The sequence below is a fragment of the Tachysurus fulvidraco genome, chromosome 2 (genome assembly GCF_022655615.1).
Source record: "Tachysurus fulvidraco isolate hzauxx_2018 chromosome 2, HZAU_PFXX_2.0, whole genome shotgun sequence".
NCBI classification, from domain to species: Eukaryota; Metazoa; Chordata; class Actinopteri; order Siluriformes; family Bagridae; genus Tachysurus; species Tachysurus fulvidraco.
In genome coordinates, this window is record NC_062519.1 from 806848 (window position 1) to 827645 (window position 20798).

A 20798-nucleotide genomic window follows, 5' to 3' on the forward strand; every position below is an offset into this window, starting at 1 on the left:
CACACCTGTCCCTTATATGTCTTGATGATTATTATTAGTATTTAGTTAAGAATACGATTGTCTTCATGTCTGGTATTGTCTTCGTTCTGTTTCGTGTTTTTTCAGTTAATAAATCCTGTTTTTGTTTAGCTATCCTGCAGTTGGGTCCGTTTTTACCCCGCGTCACTCACAAAAAGACATTGTAGGACAAAAGAGATGGTGCAGGACAAAAGGCAGTGTAGGACAAAAGTCAGTATAGGACAAAAGCCAGTTTAGGACACAAGCCAATATAGGACAAAAGACAGTGGAAGACAAAAGATGGTGTAGGATAAAAGACAGTGTGAGACACAAGACAGTGTAGGACAAAAGACAGTGTAGGACAAAAGACAGTGTCGGACAAAAGACAGTGTGAGACACAAGACAGTGCGGGACAAAATACAGTGTGAGACACAAGACAAACAGACAGAAAAACAAGTGTAGGACAAAAGACAGTGTAGGACAAAAGATAGTGTAGGACAAAATACAGTGTAGGATACAAGACAGTCTAGGACAAAAGATAGTGTAGGACAAAATACAGTGTAGGACACAAGACAGTGTAGGAAACAAGACAGTATAGGACAAAAGCCAGTGTTGGACAAAAGTGTCAGGACTCTGCCCGGATTTTGGCCATGTGCCTTTTTGTTTATGTTTGGTGTTCACGTGTCTGCCCCGCCCATGTCTTTTTCTCCCCGCCTCTGCACACCTGTCCCTTATATGTCTTGATGATTATTATTAGTATTTAGTTAAGAATACGATTGTCTTCATGTCTGGTATTGTCTTCGTTCTGTTTCGTGTTTTTTCAGTTAATAAATCCTGTTTTTGTTTAGCTATCCTGCAGTTGGGTCCGTTTTTACCCCGCGTCACTCACAAAAAGACAGTGTAGGACAAACAATACAAGACATGACATAAAAGACATGACATAAAAGACATTACACAGAAGCAGTGGTGACCAGTGTGCATACTGTATGTTCTGTATTGTGCAGAAATACTGTAATAAACACTAAATATAACAGCAGCAGTTATATGAGATATTGTAATGTTCAACTGAAATGTTATTAACGTTACTGTGAAACCTTCGGCGGGACATGTCACAACAACCTGATTGGTAGTAACATTGTGCCACTTAGTGGTCAGATAAAGTTACTACAAATACCTTTCATTTATTTATCTTATGTCTATCAAATGAATGTTTGTGTGGAAATCAGAGCAGATTTCAGGAGCACGACACAGACTTCTGAGTCTGAGACAAAATATTGTGTAAGCAGCAATAAATCTGTTATTTAGCAAGATTCAGAACAGAAGTGTAAATAATTTCATTGTGTTCTTATTGATTCTATTTATTTTGTTTTTTATTGTTGTTTTACTGGAAAGCACCTTGTGCTCCTTTTGCCTGTTGTAAGGTGCTCTATAAATAAAATTTGATTGATTGATTGATAATACTTTCATATTTCATTTCATACTTCATTAATACTACTACAACTACTACAACAACTACAACTACTACTACTACTACTACTACTACTACTACTACTACTACTACTACTAATAATAATAATAATCTCTAATATCTCTAATAATAATATCATTAGCCTAGCCCCGCCCACTCCGGATTTCACCAGCAGAGTGCTTTCAGTTTCGTTTTCTCTGAAATGTGCAGTGGGAGTAAAGCAGAGGAGACACACCGAGACACACAGCTACAATAACTACTCGCGTTCTGTAAGTAACTTACAATCACACACTTCCACACACTTCCACACACTTCCACACACTTTCACACACTTCCACAATCCTGGTACTTGACTGAGACACACGATTTAAACATGACATTAACATGACACTTTATGAAGCTACGTGGACTTTAAGTCGCTAAACAAACGAAGCTGCAGTGAGGAAATCAGGGTTGGACTTTAATAAGCACACAGAAACTCTGGCCTTTTGCTATCTAACACTTATCTTCACGATTATTCACTTATCACTATATAATAATACAACATTTTCTTTATTTAATTTACAGTTTTTAGTAAACAGGATTACCGACTGAAATCTTCTGCCAAGAGAAAACGAAAGTGAACTGCTGTCGTGAATAAAAACAAAACACCAAGCAGATTCTTTACCAAATAAAGCAACAGAAATATGTTGAGCTAATAAGCTTCAGTGTTAATGATAGATAGATGTTAAAGGAGTTCGGGACTGACTTTGGTTTGCTTTTTATTGAGACCTGTAATTACTGTAATTAATCCTTTATGTAAAGATCTTTATAAGAACCTTCAGCTTCCTCATGAGCGAATCGGGTTGGACAACATTCTTCTGCTCCTTTATAGCTTTATGATCTGTGTAAAGTTCCCTTCCAATCCTCACCGATCACCTGTCACAGTGTTTAATCAGTCACACACACCATCATTAAGAGAACGGAACACATCAGAAAATGGACTGATTTCATAATGTTTCTGGTTCCAGATCTACTACAGAAGTGTAAACAAAGAAACTTCTGTTCAACATGGCCGACGAGCCAATGGAATTGGAAGTAAGTGTCACTTTAAGGATCTAAAGTTATTTTAAAATTCTTTCCTTGTTGTAATAAATGTGTTATTAGAGAGTAAAGACGAGTGAAACAGACGCACACATAAAACGACACAATAAAAGAACAGAGTCGTAACAGCGAGAACCTTCAGTACAGACTAAACCGCAAATATCTGCCTCATATAATACCATAAATACCTGAAACTTATAAATAACTACAGAGAAAAAACAACACTTTATATTTCACTGTAATGATATTTACTGTATGATAGTAAACTTGAATATGTTTGTATTTAATGATAAAGATCACATCATTAACCCCATGTTTCAGACACACAATCAGACGTCGATTCCGAGTCAGCTCAGAGCACAAGCTCCAGACAAACTGACCCCAAACACACAGGTTCTTCTAAGACTCTTCAAAGACAAAAAATATGATTGTCATTCCTGTCTAAACACAATACTAATAAAATCTAATTGTGGGATGTGGTAGCTCATTGGCTAAGGTGTTGGGCTACTGATTGGAAGGTCATGGGTTTGAACCCCAGGTCATCATCAGATCACATCTAATAACCGGGTCGCATCTAATCAATACTAATAACATATAATCATAGCTTATCAAATCCGATCACATCTAATCACTAGAAATATCCAATCACTTCTAATAATATCTAATAACAAAATATCAAACCAGACTACATCGAATCACATTTAATAAAATCTAATCACAGTCAATCACATTTAATAACATTTAATATAATCCCATCCAAACACATCGCAACAATACTAATCCCATCTGAACACATCTAATAACATCGGATTACATCTGATCACATTTAATCACAGTAAATATTATCTAATCCACACTAATTACCTCTGATCACATCTAATCACAGTAAATATGATCTAATTACATCTGATTACATCTAATCACAGTTAATACTATCTAATCCATACTAATTACATCTAATCACATCTAATCACAGTTAATAATATCTAATCCATACTAATTACATCTGATCACATCTAATCAACACAGATCATGTTTAATCTCTGCTGTTTTAAGTGTGTTATCTTTGGGTAATAACAGAAATGTTTACTCCTAAGTTAAAGTATCAGTCTTCAGTAAATAAACACATTCCAACACACCACGGAGTATTGGTGATACTCGGAGTAATGCGGACCCCCAGATGCCCAGATTTTATTTGAGAATCCTTGTCAGTAACTGAGGGAGAACACTTTAAGAGCCGGTTCTGCTAGAGCAAAGTGAAGACTGAATAATAATCAGAAAGTGAAAAGATCAGAAAGTTTTATGATGTGAAGGAATAATGGTAGAAGACCACACAGAAGAACAACAGACCTGGAGTTCTTCCACCTCAAACCATCATCATCGTGTTCATGAAACCAGTTTAAGACAGGTTTGGACCATTGTACCAGGATGCGTTTCTCAGAGTCCGCTGCAGACTCAGCTTTTTGTTCTTGGCTGACAGAAGAGGAACCTGATGTGCTCATTCACCTCAAAGTTCAACTTTGTCTGGTTTGGTTTCATCGTGTAAAGGTTGACAGAATGACGTGAGCTTCACACAGATATTTGTAATAATCTGGAAGTGGAGCTCAGAAAATCCTCTGAAGCAGCTGCACAACTCAACTCTGAACACCAGCAACGTTCCTCATGATAGTTTTTATCTGAATTATGTATTTTAGTTGATGATTCTAAATGCGGTCATTATTCATCATTAACATTAATGCTGTATCTCTCACAGACTCCTGTAGACATGGACGTTGATCAATCCAGCGGTGGACACGAAGCAGTGAGTGATCAAGGCTGATATTCCAGACTTAATCATATCATCCTCCAGACTATTGAGAGATTAATCATTTGAGAGAGAATGTTTATTATTTATCGTGTTCCTTCCAGCTGTCAAATGACTCATCTGATGCTCCTACACAATCTTCTGACCAGAATCAAGAGGTTTGTTTCTTTATTTCCATAATCTGAAATGTCAGGATTTGGTCTGTTACAGTATAAATGGTGCATCACAGTCACCAGGATGAAATAACACATCATTCTACATTACGTATTTATTTTAAATTACTAACTGACTATTTTTAGATTAGATCAATTTCCCCCAAAATATTCTATATTCTAAAAGCATTCTATATTTCTGTCAGATTTTTGCAGTTGTGTTCACAAAATTCCTATTTTTATTTATCTATAAATGAAGGAAGAAAAATATTATGTGTTTCAAATAACATTTATTTATTTATTTATCTATCTATTTATTTATTTATTTATTCATTTATTTATTGATAGATAGATAGATAGATAGATAGATAGATAGATAGATAGATAGATAGATAGATAGATAGACTGGTTGATTGATTGATTGATTGATTGATTGATTGATTGATTGATTGATTGATTGCAGGACTTGTACAGAGCAGTTCCAGGACGATCAGATTCTGTGGCTGTTGCTGCTGATCAGGTGAATTTCAGGATGTTTCTGATTTTGTTGTTGACTTTGTTTTAAATCAGTGATTGTTTGAGTAAATGCTGACCTCAGAAGTCTGGATTATGTTGTAGATTTCTTTATCAAAGTCTGAGAATTCTTCTACAGTAACTGGGGGACTTCACCAAAATCCTCAAGACATGGGAGCTTCAGGCCTGGTAATGTTAGAGCAAATTTAACACATAATATCTCAGAAAGTCAACACTTGTCACTACAAAGTAACAGCAGTAAAAACACAGGTGTATAAACACAGGTGTATAAACACAGGTGTATAAACACAGGGGTATAAACACAGGAGTACAAACACAGGTGTATAAACACAGGTGTATAAACACAGGTGTATAAAAACAGGTGTATAAACACAGGAGTATAAACACAGGGAGTATAAACACAGGAGTATAAACACAGGGAGTATAAACACAGGAGTATAAACACAGGTGTATAAACACAGGGAGTATAAACACAGGAATATAAACACAGGAGTATAAACACAGGTGTATAAACACAGGTGTATAAACACAGGAGTATAAACACAGGTGTATAAACACAGGTGTATAAAAACAGGTGTATAAACACAGGGAGCATAAACACAGGGAGTATAAACACAGGAGTATAAACACAGGGAGTATAAACACAGGAGTATAAACACAGGTGTATAAACACAGGGAGTATAAACACAGGAATATAAACACAGGTGTATAAACACAGGTGTATAAACACAGGAGTATAAACACAGAAGTATAAACACAGGTGTATAAACACAGGTGTATAAACACAGGAGTATAAAAACAGGTGTATAAACACAGGAGTATAAACACAGGGAGTATAAACACAGGGAGTATAAACACAGGAGTATAAACACAGGAGTATAAACACAGGGAGTATAAACACAGGGAGTATAAACACAGGAGTATAAACACAGGTGTATAAACACAGGTGTATAAACACAGGGAGAATAAACACAGGTGTATAAACACAGGGAGTATAAACACAGGTGTATAAACACAGGAGTATAAACACAGGGAGTATAAACACAGGGAGTATGAACACAGGAGTATAAACACAGGTGTATAAACACAGGGAGTATAAACACAGGTGTATAAACACAGGTGTATAAACACAGGGAGTATAAACACAGGGAGTATAAACACAGGAGTATAAACACAGGTGTATAAACACAGGGAGTATAAACACAGGTGTATAAACACAGGTGTATAAACACAGGGAGTATAAACACAGGGAGTATAAACACAGGGAGTATAAACACAGGTGTATAAACACAGGGAGTATAAACACAGGAGTATAAACACAGGGAGTATAAACACAGGTGTATAAACACAGGGAGTATAAACACAGGGAGTATAAACACAGGGAGTATAAACACAGGTGTATAAACACAGGAGTATAAACACAGGTGTATAAACACAGGTGTATAAACACAGGGAGTATAAACACAGGTGTATAAACACAGGTGTATAAACACAGGGAGTATAAACACAGGGAGTATAAACACAGGGAGTATAAACACAGGTGTATAAACACAGGGAGTATAAACACAGGGAGTATAAACACAGGAGTATAAACACAGGAGTATAAACACAGGTGTATAAACACAGGAGTATAAACACAGGAGTATAAACACAGGGAGTATAAACACAGGGAGTATAAACACAGGAGTATAAACACAGGAGTATAAACACAGGTGTATAAACACAGGAGTATAAACACAGGAGTATAAACACAGGTGTATAAACACAGGGAGTATAAACACAGGAGTATAAACACAGGAGTATAAACACAGGTGTATAAACACAGAAGTATAAACACAGGAGTATAAACACAGGAGTATAAACACAGGGAGTATAAACACAGGTGTATAAACACAGGGAGTATAAACACAGGTGTATAAACACAGGAGTATAAACACAGGAGTATAAACACAGGGAGTATAAACACAGGTGTATAAACACAGGAGTATAAACACAGGTGTATAAACACAGGAGTATAAACACAGGAGTATAAACACAGGGAGTATAAACACAGGAGTATAAACACAGGAGTATAAACACAGGGAGTATAAACACAGGAGTATAAACACAGGAGTATAAACACAGGTGTATAAACACAGGGAGTATAAACACAGGAGTATAAACACAGGGACTATAAACACAGGTGTATAAACACAGGGGTATAAACACAGGGACTATAAACACAGGTGTATAAACACAGGGAGTATAAACACAGGGACTATAAACACAGGGACTATAAACACAGGTGTATAAACACAGGGGTATAAACACAGGTGTATTCTATATTTCTGTCAGATTTTTGCAGTTGTGTTCACACAATTCCTATTTTTATTTATCTATAAATGAAGGAAGAAAAATATTATGTGTTTCAAATAATATTTATTTATTTATTTATTTATTCATTTATTTATTTATTTAATGATAGATAGATAGATAGATAGATAGATAGATAGATAGATAGATAGACTGGTTGATTGATTGATTGATTGATTGATTGATTGATTGATTGATTGATTGATTGATTGATTGATTGCAGGACTTGTACAGAGCAGTTCCAGGACGATCAGATTCTGTGGCTGTTGCTGCTGATCAGGTGAATTTCAGGATGTTTCTGATTTTGTTGTTGACCTTGTTTTAAATCAGTGATTGTTTGAGTAAATGCTGACCTCAGAAGTCTGGATTATGTTGTAGATTTCTTTATCAAAGTCTGAGAATTCTTCTACAGTAACTGGAGGACTTCACCAAAATCCTCAAGACATGGGAGCTTCAGGCCTGGTAATGTTAGAGCAAATTTAACACATAATATCTCAGAAAGTCAACACTTTTCACTACAAAGTAACAGCAGTAAAAACACAGGTGTATAAACACAGGGGTATAAACACAGGGGTATAAACACAGGGGTATAAACACAGGAGTACAAACACAGGTGTATAAACACAGGTGTATAAACACAGGTGTATAAACACAGGAGTATAAAAACAGGTGTATAAACACAGGGAGCATAAACACAGGGAGTATAAACACAGGAGTATAAACACAGGGATTATAAACACAGGAGTATAAACACAGGTGTATAAACACAGGGAGTATAAACACAGGTGTATAAACACAGGAGTATAAACACAGGTGTATAAACACAGGGAGTATAAACACAGGAGTATAAACACAGGTGTATAAACACAGGGAGTATAAACACAGGTATATAAACACAGGAGTATAAACACAGGGAGTATAAACACAGAGAGTATAAACACAGGAGTATAAACACAGGTGTATAAACACAGGGAGTATAAACACAGGCGTATAAACACAGGAGTATAAACACAGGGAGTATAAACACAGGAGTATAAACACAGGTGTATAAACACAGGAGTATAAACACAGGAGTATAAACACAAGTGTATAAACACAGAAGTATAAACACAGGTGTACAAACACAGGTGTATAAACACAGGTGTAAAAACACAGGTGTATAAACACAGGAGTATAAAAACAGGTGTATAAACACAGGGAGCATAAACACAGGGAGTATAAACACAGGAGTATAAACACAGGGATTATAAACACAGGAGTATAAACACAGGTGTATAAACACAGGGAGTATAAACACAGAGAGTATAAACACAGGAGTATAAACACAGGTGTATAAACACAGGGAGTATAAACACAGGCGTATAAACACAGGAGTATAAACACAGGTGTATAAACACAGGGAGTATAAACACAGGGAGTATAAACACAGGAGTATAAACACAGGTGTATAAACACAGGGAGTATAAACACAGGGAGTATAAACACAGGGAGTATAAACACAGGAGAATAAACACAGGTGTATAAACACAGGGAGTATAAACACAGGAGTATAAACACAGGTGTATAAACACAGGGAGTATAAACACAGGTATATAAACACAGGAGTATAAACAAAGGGAGTATAAACACAGGGAGTATAAACACAGGAGTATAAACACAGGTGTATAAACACAGGGAGTATAAACACAGGGAGTATAAACACAGGGAGTATAAACACAGGAGTATAAACACAGGTGTATAAACACAGGGAGTATAAACACAGGTGTATAAACACAGGAGTATAAACACAGGTGTATAAACACAGGGAGTATAAACACAGGAGTATAAACACAGGTGTATAAACACAGGGAGTATAAACACAGGTATATAAACACAGGAGTATAAACAAAGGGAGTATAAACACAGGGAGTATAAACACAGGAGTATAAACACAGGTGTATAAACACAGGGAGTATAAACACAGGGAGTATAAACACAGGGAGTATAAACACAGGAGTATAAACACAGGTGTATAAACACAGGGAGTATAAACACAGGTGTATAAACACAGGAGTATAAACACAGGAGTATAAACACAGGTGTATAAACACAGGAGTATAAACACAGGAGTATAAACACAGGGAGTATAAACACAGGAGTATAAACACAGGGAGTATAAACACAGGAGTATAAACACAGGTGTATAAACACAGGGAGTATAAACACAGGTGTATAAACACAGGAGTATAAACACAGGAGTATAAACACAAGTGTATAAACACAGAAGTATAAACACAGGTGTATAAACACAGGAGTATAAACACAGAAGTATAAACACAGGTGTATAAACACAGGGAGTATAAACACAGGGAGTATAAACACAGGAGTATAAACACAGGTGTACAAACACAGGTGTATAAACACAGGTGTATAAACACAGGTGTATAAACACAGGTGTATAAACACAGAAGTATAAACACAGGTGTATAAACACAGGAGTATAAACACAGGAGTATAAACACAGGAGTATAAACACAGGGAGTATAAACACAGGTGTATAAACACAGGAGTATAAACACAGGTGTATAAACACAGGGAGTATAAACACAGGGAGTATAAACACAGGGAGTATAAACACAGGGAGTATAAACACAGGTGTATAAACACAGGTGTATAAACACAGGTGTATAAACACAGAAGTATAAACACAGGTGTATAACACAGGAGTATAAACACAGGAGTATAAACACAGGAGTATAAACACAGGTGTATAAACACAGGAGTATAAACACAGGGAGTATAAACACAGGTGTATAAACACAGGACCTTTACAGCTAGAAATACACTAGAATATTATTATAAGTATTTTCCATATAAATCTCTGTGCTTTGTTTTATATTACAGGATTTGTACAGCGATCCCTCTGCATCTTCAGCCACTTCTCAGGTTCATATCAGTTTCGTAAAGCATCATCAGTATGATCAGGTTTAACTCTGATTCTCAGACTGTACTTCTGTTTATTTACAGGCTCTGAATGGATCTGATGAGGAAGCACAAAATCCTGCTGCTGTTGCTGAAGTTGTTAAACAGGTTAATATCGTAGCATTAAAACGATCTCCTGGTCAGTTTTAATGTAGTTTAAATCATTAGTTTAACGAGTGCAGACTCACTGTTTGGTCTAGAAGCCTGCATCAGTGACTAAGAGTTCTGATACAACAAGCAACAACCCTCCTGATGATCAGATGGTAAATATCACATTTAGTCATGATGTCCTGGACCTTTATCAGCAGATGAGAAGATAAAACACTGGCATGATAATAAAAAAAGAAGAAGTTGTTAACAATGCACACTGGGATACAGTATCTGTTAATCCGTTTAATTATATAATGAAACGCATAAGCTCCTATTTTTATTTTCAGCATGCACTTTGTGTTATGGGGGAATTCGAGTAAAGCTAGAAGGAGGTGGGTTACCGGGTCAGGGCCATAACCCACTCGGATAGTGTGTGGAGGGGTGTGTGTGGGTGTGTGTGTGTGTGTGTGTGTGTGTGTGTGTGTGTGTGTGTGTGTGTGTGTGTGTGTGTGTGTGTGTGAGCAGATAGAGAAAGCATGTGGCTGAACAGAGAGTGATGACAGGGTAGTTATATAAGTTGTGTGTGTGTGTGTGTGTGTGTGTGTGTTTACTGCTGTGTGTGTGTACTTTGGATGGGTTAAACGCAGTGAACAAATTCTGAGTATGGGTCACTGTACTTAGCCGTACGTCATGTCACTTTCACTTGTGGCCGTAAATATATATTTCGAAAAAATAGTAGGGAAAGATGAAATGCTTGTGTGGACAGGGAACAAACAAACAGGGCTTGTACTGAAGAGCTTTGCTCCCTGATCATATGCCCAAAGTTCTGCAGTTGCACCAGGTGGGCATGTGGGCATGTGGGCATGAGACAGTCAGGGAAAAGCACAGAAGTGGTTACATAGGGGGGTACAAAGGGGCGTGCAGGTTCATTCTCTGCAGCTTCATTCATGTTAACTGGATTATGGGAACTCCAAATGTATTCCTGTTTTCTTTTATACATTAGGTAACGGCAGATAAGAATGAGATTTTACCTTCAGCTCCTCGGGACGTTGCTAAGTTTTCTGTGAAAGTGGACTGGTCAGGAGACCTACCTGATAAATGGAGAAAACATCTGCAAATAGCTCTTCAGACCTGGTGTAACTCTGATCTAACAGGGAATTGCAGTATTGATGTAGTTCACCTTTCACAAGATGGCCACAATGCAGAGGTGGAGGTAACGCCATCAAGTGGTGAGAAATGGCATTTATATTTTTTTGCAATTCTGAAATCTCTTATTTGGGTTATGATAAAAATCAACAATAGCAAATTTGTCACTTCATTTTCTTTATTTAGAAAACGTATCACATTTATTTTCTCTACATTTCTTAACAGCTTTAAAGGACATACAAACTGCCACTTTAACATTCAAGCAGCTGAAGAAAGAAGCCAAAGTCTACTTTCAGAAAGGTGAACTGATGCCTGAGGGTAAATCTTCCACTCTGAAGGTAAATCCGTCTTCATCCTGTCCTCTTCCACTCTATATTCAACACACACACATAACAGTAATAATTCTATATTCCTCTTAGGAAGTTTTAAAGTTCATTAAAATTATTTTCATTTTAGAAATGTATTTCGATATTTGTTTGTAAAGCAGGTGAGTTTTTGATTATTAGGAAATACATTTACATGTACAGCATGTGACAGACCCCTTATCCAGAGCGACGTACATAAGCCCTTAAATCTCTAACACTGAATACATTAATGCTGCTCACTGGGTTACAGACTTAAGATACCATGAGTTTAAAACTTTTGTTCAAAGTTACAATGAAAAAGTGTTAAAGGTTTTTTTTTTTAATGCAAAAGAGAAGGAAAGAAGTGCTAGTTGAAGTGTTTCCTGAATAAGTAGGTCTTCAACCACTGCTTGAAAATATCCAGTGACTCAGATGTCCGGACCTCTAGGGGAAGTTCATCCCAACACCTTGGTGCCAGAACAGAGAAGAGTCTTGTAGTATACTTGCCTCTTACCCTGAGAGATGGTGGAACCAGTCGAGCAGTGCTGGTAGATATGAGGGTGTGGGGTGCAGTGTGAGGAGTGATGAGGGCTTTCAGGTAACAGGGAGATGGTCTGGTTTTGGCTTTGTAGACCAGCATCAGTGTTTAAATCGGATGCGTGCAGCTACCGGAAGCCAGTGGAGGGATCGCTGCAGCGGGGGGGTGTGGGGGTGTGGAGAACTTTGGCAGGTTTAAAACAGGCCGTGCGGCCGCATTTTGGATCATTTGTAGAGGACGGATTGCGTTCATATGTAGACCTGCCAGCAGTGTGTTACAGTAATCCAGTGTAGAAATGACAAGAGACTGAACAAGTACCTGAGCAGTCTGTGTGGGGAAAATGGCCGAATCCTTCTAATGTTGTAGAGAAGAAACCGACATGAGAGAGTCACATTAGGGACATGAGAGGGAAAGGACAGTTGATTGTCCATGGTTACCCCAAGGGTGTGAGCTGTGGCTGAAGGGGAGATCAGATCGTTGTGCAAGGATTTAGCAAGCTCCATGTGTACAAAAGTGTACCAACAAAGACCAACAAATACCAAGAGGAAAGGAGACGTCTGAGGACGTATTCCAGCATCGTTTCCCCTCTTGTTGAAAAGTTCACATACTGATTGAATTTAGGGAGCACAGGTTTAAGATTTGAATTAATGAAATCTCCAGCAATAAGCAACAGACCGTCGTGGTGAACGTTCTGCAGATTGCTAATAGCCCCATAGAGCTGTTGAATGTAGACTCTGACAACGAAAGCCGTAGTAAATAATACGGCCAAAACCATACGGGCTAAAACCATGAATGCTGCATGTTACTGCTGCGCCACCATCTCCCGTATGTCTAACCTGATATCAGTCCTTTTTTATATCTATATTTGTAGGAATGTAAACACGTTATGTGAGTTTTATAACATGCAGGTTGGTGAAGTGGTGGAATTTTTAAAAATTGTATTTCCATATTTCAGGAGAACAGGAACGTGACTGCTGCTGCGACACAGGAAACAATTGCAGATGCAGGAGCTTCTTCTATTGTCCAAAGACACAAGGAGAATCCCGGAGCTTCTGGTGCTTTTACTGTCCCTCCATTTTTATACATCTACCTGATTCAAGCTTACAAGAAGGAGGTGGAAAATATAGAGAATGAGTTTGGAGTTAAAATACAAGCAGAAACCTGTATTTCGTTCTCTGCTGAGAAAAGTGAAAGTGCTTCAAATGTCAGAAGAGCTACTGAGGCCTTTTCTGAGCTTTACCTGTCTAACGCAAATAAAACCAAATCTATTCCAATTCCTCAAGCACACATGGAGTCCGAAATTATGAAGGAAGTGCTGCAGAATATTCCAAATGATCAGACCAAGATCATGCTAAGCATGTCAGCAAATAACCACCTGCTGTTTGGGCCACAAGACATTATATCCACGGTGGCAAATCGGTTAAATCTGGATGGAGGTGATGCATCATCATTTAACCTCAATAAGTCACATAACATGAAGACATCTAGCATCTGGAATGAAACCTGGAAGACCTCCCAGAGCCTCGACATGGACATCAAGGACATTCACACTCAGATTGAGATGGATGAGGTACACTGGCAGCTGATGGAAGCTGCATGTAAGGAACAGATTAGTGAGATCCAAAATAAATATGGAGTTGCGTTTCATGCTGAACCTGTCCTTGGCTCGGTCAAGGTGTCAGCACGCTCTGTAGGAACTCATCAGTTTAATCTTGAAGCTCACGCCCTCAATGCCTTAACTCATCTCTACCAAAAGGTAGTCACCTCAGCGGTCACCTGTGAACTTAAAGATGCTTCCCACACTGAAGTAGTGTCCCAGGTATTTAAGAGTATTCAATCTCAAGGCACTTGTGTTGGAGAAGGAACAAGAAATGGAAGCTGGACACTTTTTGGACTTCCAAAACATCTCGTTACTGCCATAGGTGAAATCGAGAAGACTCTTGGGCAGCCTGTATTCGATGAGAAGATAACGAAATTGCTCAGATACCCGTGGAAATTTCCACAGGCAAGTCAGAAGGATCAAATGGAGACTGATGGGATTGGAGGGGCGTATGGAACTGGCCTGAGAGGTGGCAGAGACAATCCTGATTTCACCCAAAAGTTTCCAAATAAAACAAAAGAAGATGATAAAAAGGAAGAAAATGATGATACATGTCCAATTTGCTTGGATACGTTTACTCAAAAGACAAAACTAAAATGTGGTCATGAGTTCTGCAAAGACTGTCTACGACAATCAATACAGAGCAGCGGAGAAATCTGTCCTTTGTGTAAGAAAATCTTTGGGAAATTAAAAGGAACGCAGCCTGCTGGACACATGACTTGGCGAATCCTAAAGCATTTTCCTCTCCCTGGCTTTCCATATTGTGACACAATCGAGATTCATTACAACATACCAAATGGCATTCAGACGGTAAGAGAAACTTTCTCTCTTAAAATCTTTTAATCCTAAATTCTCTGATGTTTCTAAAACCTACATTAAATCATCTGGAGGAGTTTTCAGTGTGTGGTGAAGGTGGTTAAATCGTTATAATATGTAAACGGTATATGATTTTTAATCTGTTTATGTGGAGCGTCTGCCGTAAATGTCCCCGTGAATGAGCTATATAAAAGGTGCGGTGCACGATGTCTGAAAGCCAGTGTTGACATTTGAAATCACCAAAACAAACACGCCCCTAATTCAAATGGGTGTCACCCCTGTTTTGATAGCTCCGCCCACACATACAGGCAACTATTATGGTGGAACCTGCTGGGGCAGCTGGCCGAGGGGATATTTTTATCAATAGATGAACACAATGAGTAATACTGTGGTAATACAGATGTGTTTGTGTAGTACTGCGTGTTGTAGCGTGAAAGGTTTAGCTCTGTTTAACACGGTAGACGACGTTCAACACCTAGAACCCGAGGCGGAGGTAACGGCAGAGGCTAATGTCAGACATGAGCACTGAACACTCTCTCCACTGCATATTGACAAGACACGCCCCTTTCTGCTCATTGGTTACACGTTTGTTTTGTTAGTCGGCCCGACTCGGTTTTCTGAAGGATTTTTGAAACATCGCGCACCGCACCTTTAACTAGCAGAATAAAGTCACTTTGTACACATTTGATCAGTTGACATATATATGTTTAAAAAAGGATCATCTTTCATTGGTTCAGTGTTTAAAATGCAAGTCCTGACATTTCCACTGATATTGAACTTAAACACTTATCTACAGCAATATAACAACCTGTCGGTCACTGGTTATATAACTACAGTATTACAGATGTTCTGATGTTTACATACTCACTACCTTCTATCCATCTCTTTACATCCTTTTTTTATAACCTTATTACTCAGTCGGATCATCCAAACCCTGGACAACCTTACCACGGAACTAATCGCACCGCATACCTACCAAACAATGCTGAAGGAAATCATGTGCTCAAGCTGCTGGAAAGAGCTTTTAATGAGAAACTCATCTTTACTGTTGGATTATCCACAACATCTGGTAGAGATAATGCAGTGATCTGGAACGACATTCATCACAAGACGAATAGAGACGGTGGGCAACAGGGGTAAGCAGAGTCACAGCTTAATAAAAGCCAATAAACTGCAAGACATGTTGTCGTATGTTACACACGTGAAGATTTAAATCTAACAAGGATTTGTTCTTTCCTCAGTTATGGATATCCAGATCCTGATTACTTAAGGAGGGTAAAAGAAGAGCTGAAGGCCAAAGGCATTGAGTGAATATTAAAAATACAGAATTCTGATATCATGTTGTATTTATAGCTGAAATGCTTTTTAAAAGTTTTAATAATACTATTAAAAAAACAACAACCAAAAACACAAAAAAGTGTAAGTCTGAAATGAAGGTTAGCTTTGGTTCGGTTTGCTGTGTAACACGCCTACTGTAGATCATTACTCAGGTGATGGATTTACTTTAGTATTCTGATTGGTAGATTTCATGGATTTCTTGTTTTCTCTTAATTCTGTTTTTGTTCTTTAACAGAAATGTTAATGCAACTTTATAGAAATAGCTACATTAAGTTTAGCACCTTCAGATTATCTGTGTGATTTGATGCTGAAATGGTTTTATGTAATGCTGGAAATAAATCAAGCGTCATATAAAAATGGGACTTTAACTGAAGCAATTATTACTATTTATAATGAAAGTAATTCTGATCTGATATTAACATACCGACAATACAGATATATTTAAATCATTAGAAACACTGAGAGTGGGATTATAAATCATTATAAACACCGAGTGTGGGATTATAAATCATTATAAACACTGAGAGTGGGATTATAAATCATTATAAACACTGAATGGGATTATAAATCATTATAAACACAGAGAGTGGGATTATAAATCATTATAAACACCGAGAGTGGGATTATAAATCATTATAAACACTGAATGGGATTATAAATCATTATAAACACAGAGAGTGGGATTATAAATCATTATAAACACAGAGAGTGGGATTATAAATCATTATAAACACTGAATGGGATTATAAATCATTATAAACACAGAGAGTGGGATTATAAATCATTATAAACACAGAGAGTGGGATTATAAATCATTATAAACACAGAGAGTGGGATTATAAATCATTATAAACACAGAGTGGGATTATAAATCATTATTTACACTGAGAGTGGGATTATAAATCATTAGAAACACTGAGAGTGGGATTATAAATCATTATAAACACCGAGTGTGGGATTATAAATCATTATAAACACAGAGAGTGGGATTATAAATCATTATAAACACTGAATGGGATTATAAATCATTATAAACACAGAGAGTGGGATTATAAATCATTATAAACACAGAGAGTGGGATTATAAATCATTATAAACACAGAGTGGGATTATAAATCATTATAAACACTGAATGGGATTATAAATCATTATAAACACTGAGAGTGGGATTATAAATCATTATAAACACTGTTTTTTGGGGGGGGGGCCTCACTTCCTGGTTGCGGGCCATGTCACCAGCCCGAGTTTGCTTTTGTTTTTTCGGTGTCCTGTGACATTGCCCCGCATTTGTCTGGTGGGGGTGGGGGTGGGGGGGTCGCTTCACATTTCGTTTCCGTGGAGGACGTCGCCCCACTTCCTGTCCGTGGGGGGTGTTGCAGGCCCGTGTTTTTCCCCGTGGATCTGTTCTGTTCAATGGAGGACTTCCCCCCCTCCCCCCTCCTGGTTTTCTGGACTCGGGTGGGGGGGTTTTGCCCGCGCGGGTGGGGGGGGTGTACTGACAGGACTCAGCCCGGACTTTGGCCATGTGCATGTGTTTACGTTCCTCGTCACGTGTCTGCCCCTCCCTGTCTACACACCTGTTCCCTATTGTGATCACTGTGTCTATATAACTGTGCCATGTTGCCTGTGCAGCGTATGGATTAAAAACACTGTCAATAATAATCGTACGTAATTCAAAGCATTTGTGTGTAAATTTTAATTTTGTGGAGTTGGATCCCAGAACCTGCGGCCACGACAGTTTACAGATACGAGATTTTGTGTGTTTGTTCAAATACGACTCCAAAATGTACGACTATGACAGTTTACACACAACGCTTGTCTTCACAACACCTCTTTTTTACACACGAAAACGGTCTGCGGAACAACTGTCAAAAATACGTCATCACGTTCACAGGCATTACTATCCGAGGGAAGATGAATCGATTCCACGAAGTGCGCATGAGCCCCGCCCTCTTTTAAACCACTGACTGCCTCCAAAATGGCGGATCAGCGGCCAAGCGCTCGCTCATCGTCAGTGTTGTATAAAGTATTAGAAAGCAATACTCAGTAAAAGTACAAGTATCAGACTAGAAAAAGACTTCAGTAGAAGTGAAAGTCACCTTTTAGAATATTACTGAAGTAAAAGTCTTAAAGTATCTGATATTTACTGTACTTAAGTATCAAAAGTCATTTTCTGATATTTAATGTACTTAAGTATTTGAAGTAAAAGTAAAAAGTAAAATGTCAGTGATTTTCAGTAGGTATAAGATCAGGGGCAGTTCTAGGGTTTCATCTTTAGGGGTTTTATCCCTCAGTGAGAATTTAAAACAAGAAGAGTTTTATATTATATATTATATGACTACATAGTAAGCCAAAAGTTATGGTGTTATTAAATGGTAAAAGTGGACACCAAAATGTTATACATGATGTAATGATGTCAGTCTTGAATCAGATCAGTTCATGTGTGTGTGTATTCTCTACAAACAGTGTGTCCGATGAATGACGTCATTAATAAACTAATATTCACAAAGACCAAATCAATAAATGTTATTTTTATTTAGTATTGTATGGATTGTTTGCATTAATATTTAGTTTGTGCTACAACTCTGGTAATAAGAATAGTGACATTTCACTGCTTTTGGTTGCCCCCGTTATAGATAAACGCCCCCAGCTCTGACTGCGCGTGCACGCTGCGCGTACCTGTGCGTCTCTGTACAGCGTGCGGAGCGTAATACAATCTAGGAGCAGTGATTCACCAAACCTCTCTTATTGCAGTCACACACATTTCTTCTGATTCTATTTTGTAGTAACGAAGATGCTTAGTGGGAATATAACGGAGTAAAAGTTTACATTTTATCTAGGAAAGTTGACATAAATTTAAATAGCGAAGTAAAGTACAGATACGTGACATTTCTACTTAAGTACAGTAACAAAGTATTTTTCCTCCGTTACATTACAACACTGCTCATCGTCTCAGGTAAGTTGGTTTTTCCTTCCAAATTCGGACATGTTTAAGGGTTAGTTATCACTAATAACAGAGAGGAGTAATATTACAGAGACAGGTTAACTATAGTAAGTAAGATTAGCTCTCAGAGTAAGGTTACATTAGGTGCTTAAAGAATACAGCTGTTTAGGAGGTCATCACTGCAGTCTGTAGCGTGATGGCCTACATAAAAGAATTAGCAATTTTAAGTGTTAACTTACTAACAGCTGTGTACATGCACTGGAACACACAGGTCATGTAATATAAGTGTTCACTGCTTAAGTGTTAAAGTCATATTTTATTGTTTATCAGGTTCCATTAGGACATCTTGCACTCAGGCCTGAATCTGGTGTCGATGTTGACCGACACCTTAAGTGTTGGACATCAGAAAATGGGGAACCAGTCCAATATCAGTGGACAGTCAGGACAAGTAAGAAGGTCCAAGTCAAATGGGCAGTCAGTGCAGCAGGCGCATGCGCACTACGTGGAATCGATTCACTTCCCTCGGATAGTAATGCCTGTGAACGTGATGACGTATTTTTGACAGTTGTTCCGCAACAGACCGTTTTCGTGTGTGAAAAAGAGGTGTTGTGAAGACAAGCGTTGTGTGTAAACTGTCATAGTCGTACATTTTGGAGTTGTATTTGAACAAACACACAAAATCTCGTATCTGTAAACTGTCGTGGCCGTAGGTTCTGGGATCCAACTCCACAAAATTAAAATTTACACACAAATGCTTTGAATTACGTACGATTGTTATTGACAGTGTTTTTATTCCATACAGCGCGGAATCTACTGTTGTCTTTGTCCTGTCTTTAGTCCGTGTCCTGTTTCATGTTCCCTTTGTAATTAAACCCGTATCATTCCCGCGTCCATGACGGTTACAACCAGAGGAACTGGTTTGTTTACTGCCTACTTTATATGTTGTGGTCTTTATGTAATTTATGTAATATTCTTTAATACATTACAGCAAGTTATTCAATTCAATTCAAGTTTATTTGTGTAGCGCTTTTTACAATGGACGTCGTCTCAGAGCAGCTTTACAGGAACATAAACATAGAACAAAAGGTAAACATAAAGAATAATTATAAAGATATATAATAATACAAAGTCCCAGATTAATATTAGATATATATAAATGTGTATGTATTTATCCCCAATGAACAAGTCTGAGGTGACTCAGGTGACTGTGGGGAGGAAAAACTCCCTTAGATGGTAAAGGAAGGAACCTTGAGAGGAACCAGACTCAAAGGGGAACCTCATCCTCATCTGGGTGACACTGGGGGTGTGATTATATAACCTCATCCTCATCTGGGTGACACTGGGGGTGTGATTATATAACCTCATCCTCATCTGGGTGACACTGGGGGTGTGATTATATAACCTCATCCTCATCTGGGTGACACTGGGGGTGTGATTATATAACCTCATCCTCATCTGAGTGACACTGGGGGTGTGATTATATAACCTCATCCTCATCTGGGTGACACTGGGGGTGTGATTATATAACCTCATCCTCATCTGGGTGACACTGGGGGTGTGATTATATATATACAGTCAGATAAATGTTGTAGTGATGTAAAAGACCACATGGATCACAAGGTTACAATGAG

At 38.0% G+C, this 20798-nt stretch overlaps 1 protein-coding gene across 4 annotated transcripts; it reads left to right on the forward strand.

The window, feature by feature from the left end:
• The first annotated feature begins 1618 nt into the window (after nt 1–1618).
• Nucleotides 1619–16583, forward strand: dtx3lb.2 (deltex E3 ubiquitin ligase 3L b, tandem duplicate 2). Of its 4 annotated transcripts, XM_047810230.1 has the most exons (16): nt 1619–1734; nt 2476–2542; nt 2870–2941; nt 4302–4349; nt 4457–4510; nt 4968–5024; nt 5123–5206; nt 7614–7670; nt 7769–7852; nt 10274–10315; nt 10397–10459; nt 11445–11670; nt 11813–11925; nt 13425–14879; nt 15804–16021; nt 16127–16583. In XM_047810230.1, the coding sequence occupies exons 2-16, from the start codon at nt 2516–2518 to the stop codon at nt 16194–16196; spliced, it is 2670 nt and encodes an 889-aa protein (XP_047666186.1). In that variant the 5' UTR covers nt 1619–1734; nt 2476–2515; the 3' UTR covers nt 16197–16583. The 4 variants fall into 4 exon arrangements, with proteins under 4 accessions (XP_047666186.1, XP_047666189.1, XP_047666188.1 ...); XM_047810233.1 differs by lacking the exon at nt 5123–5206; XM_047810232.1 differs by lacking the exon at nt 2870–2941 and having other exon boundaries at nt 1620–1734.
• Nucleotides 16584–20798: the final 4215 nt, after the last annotated feature.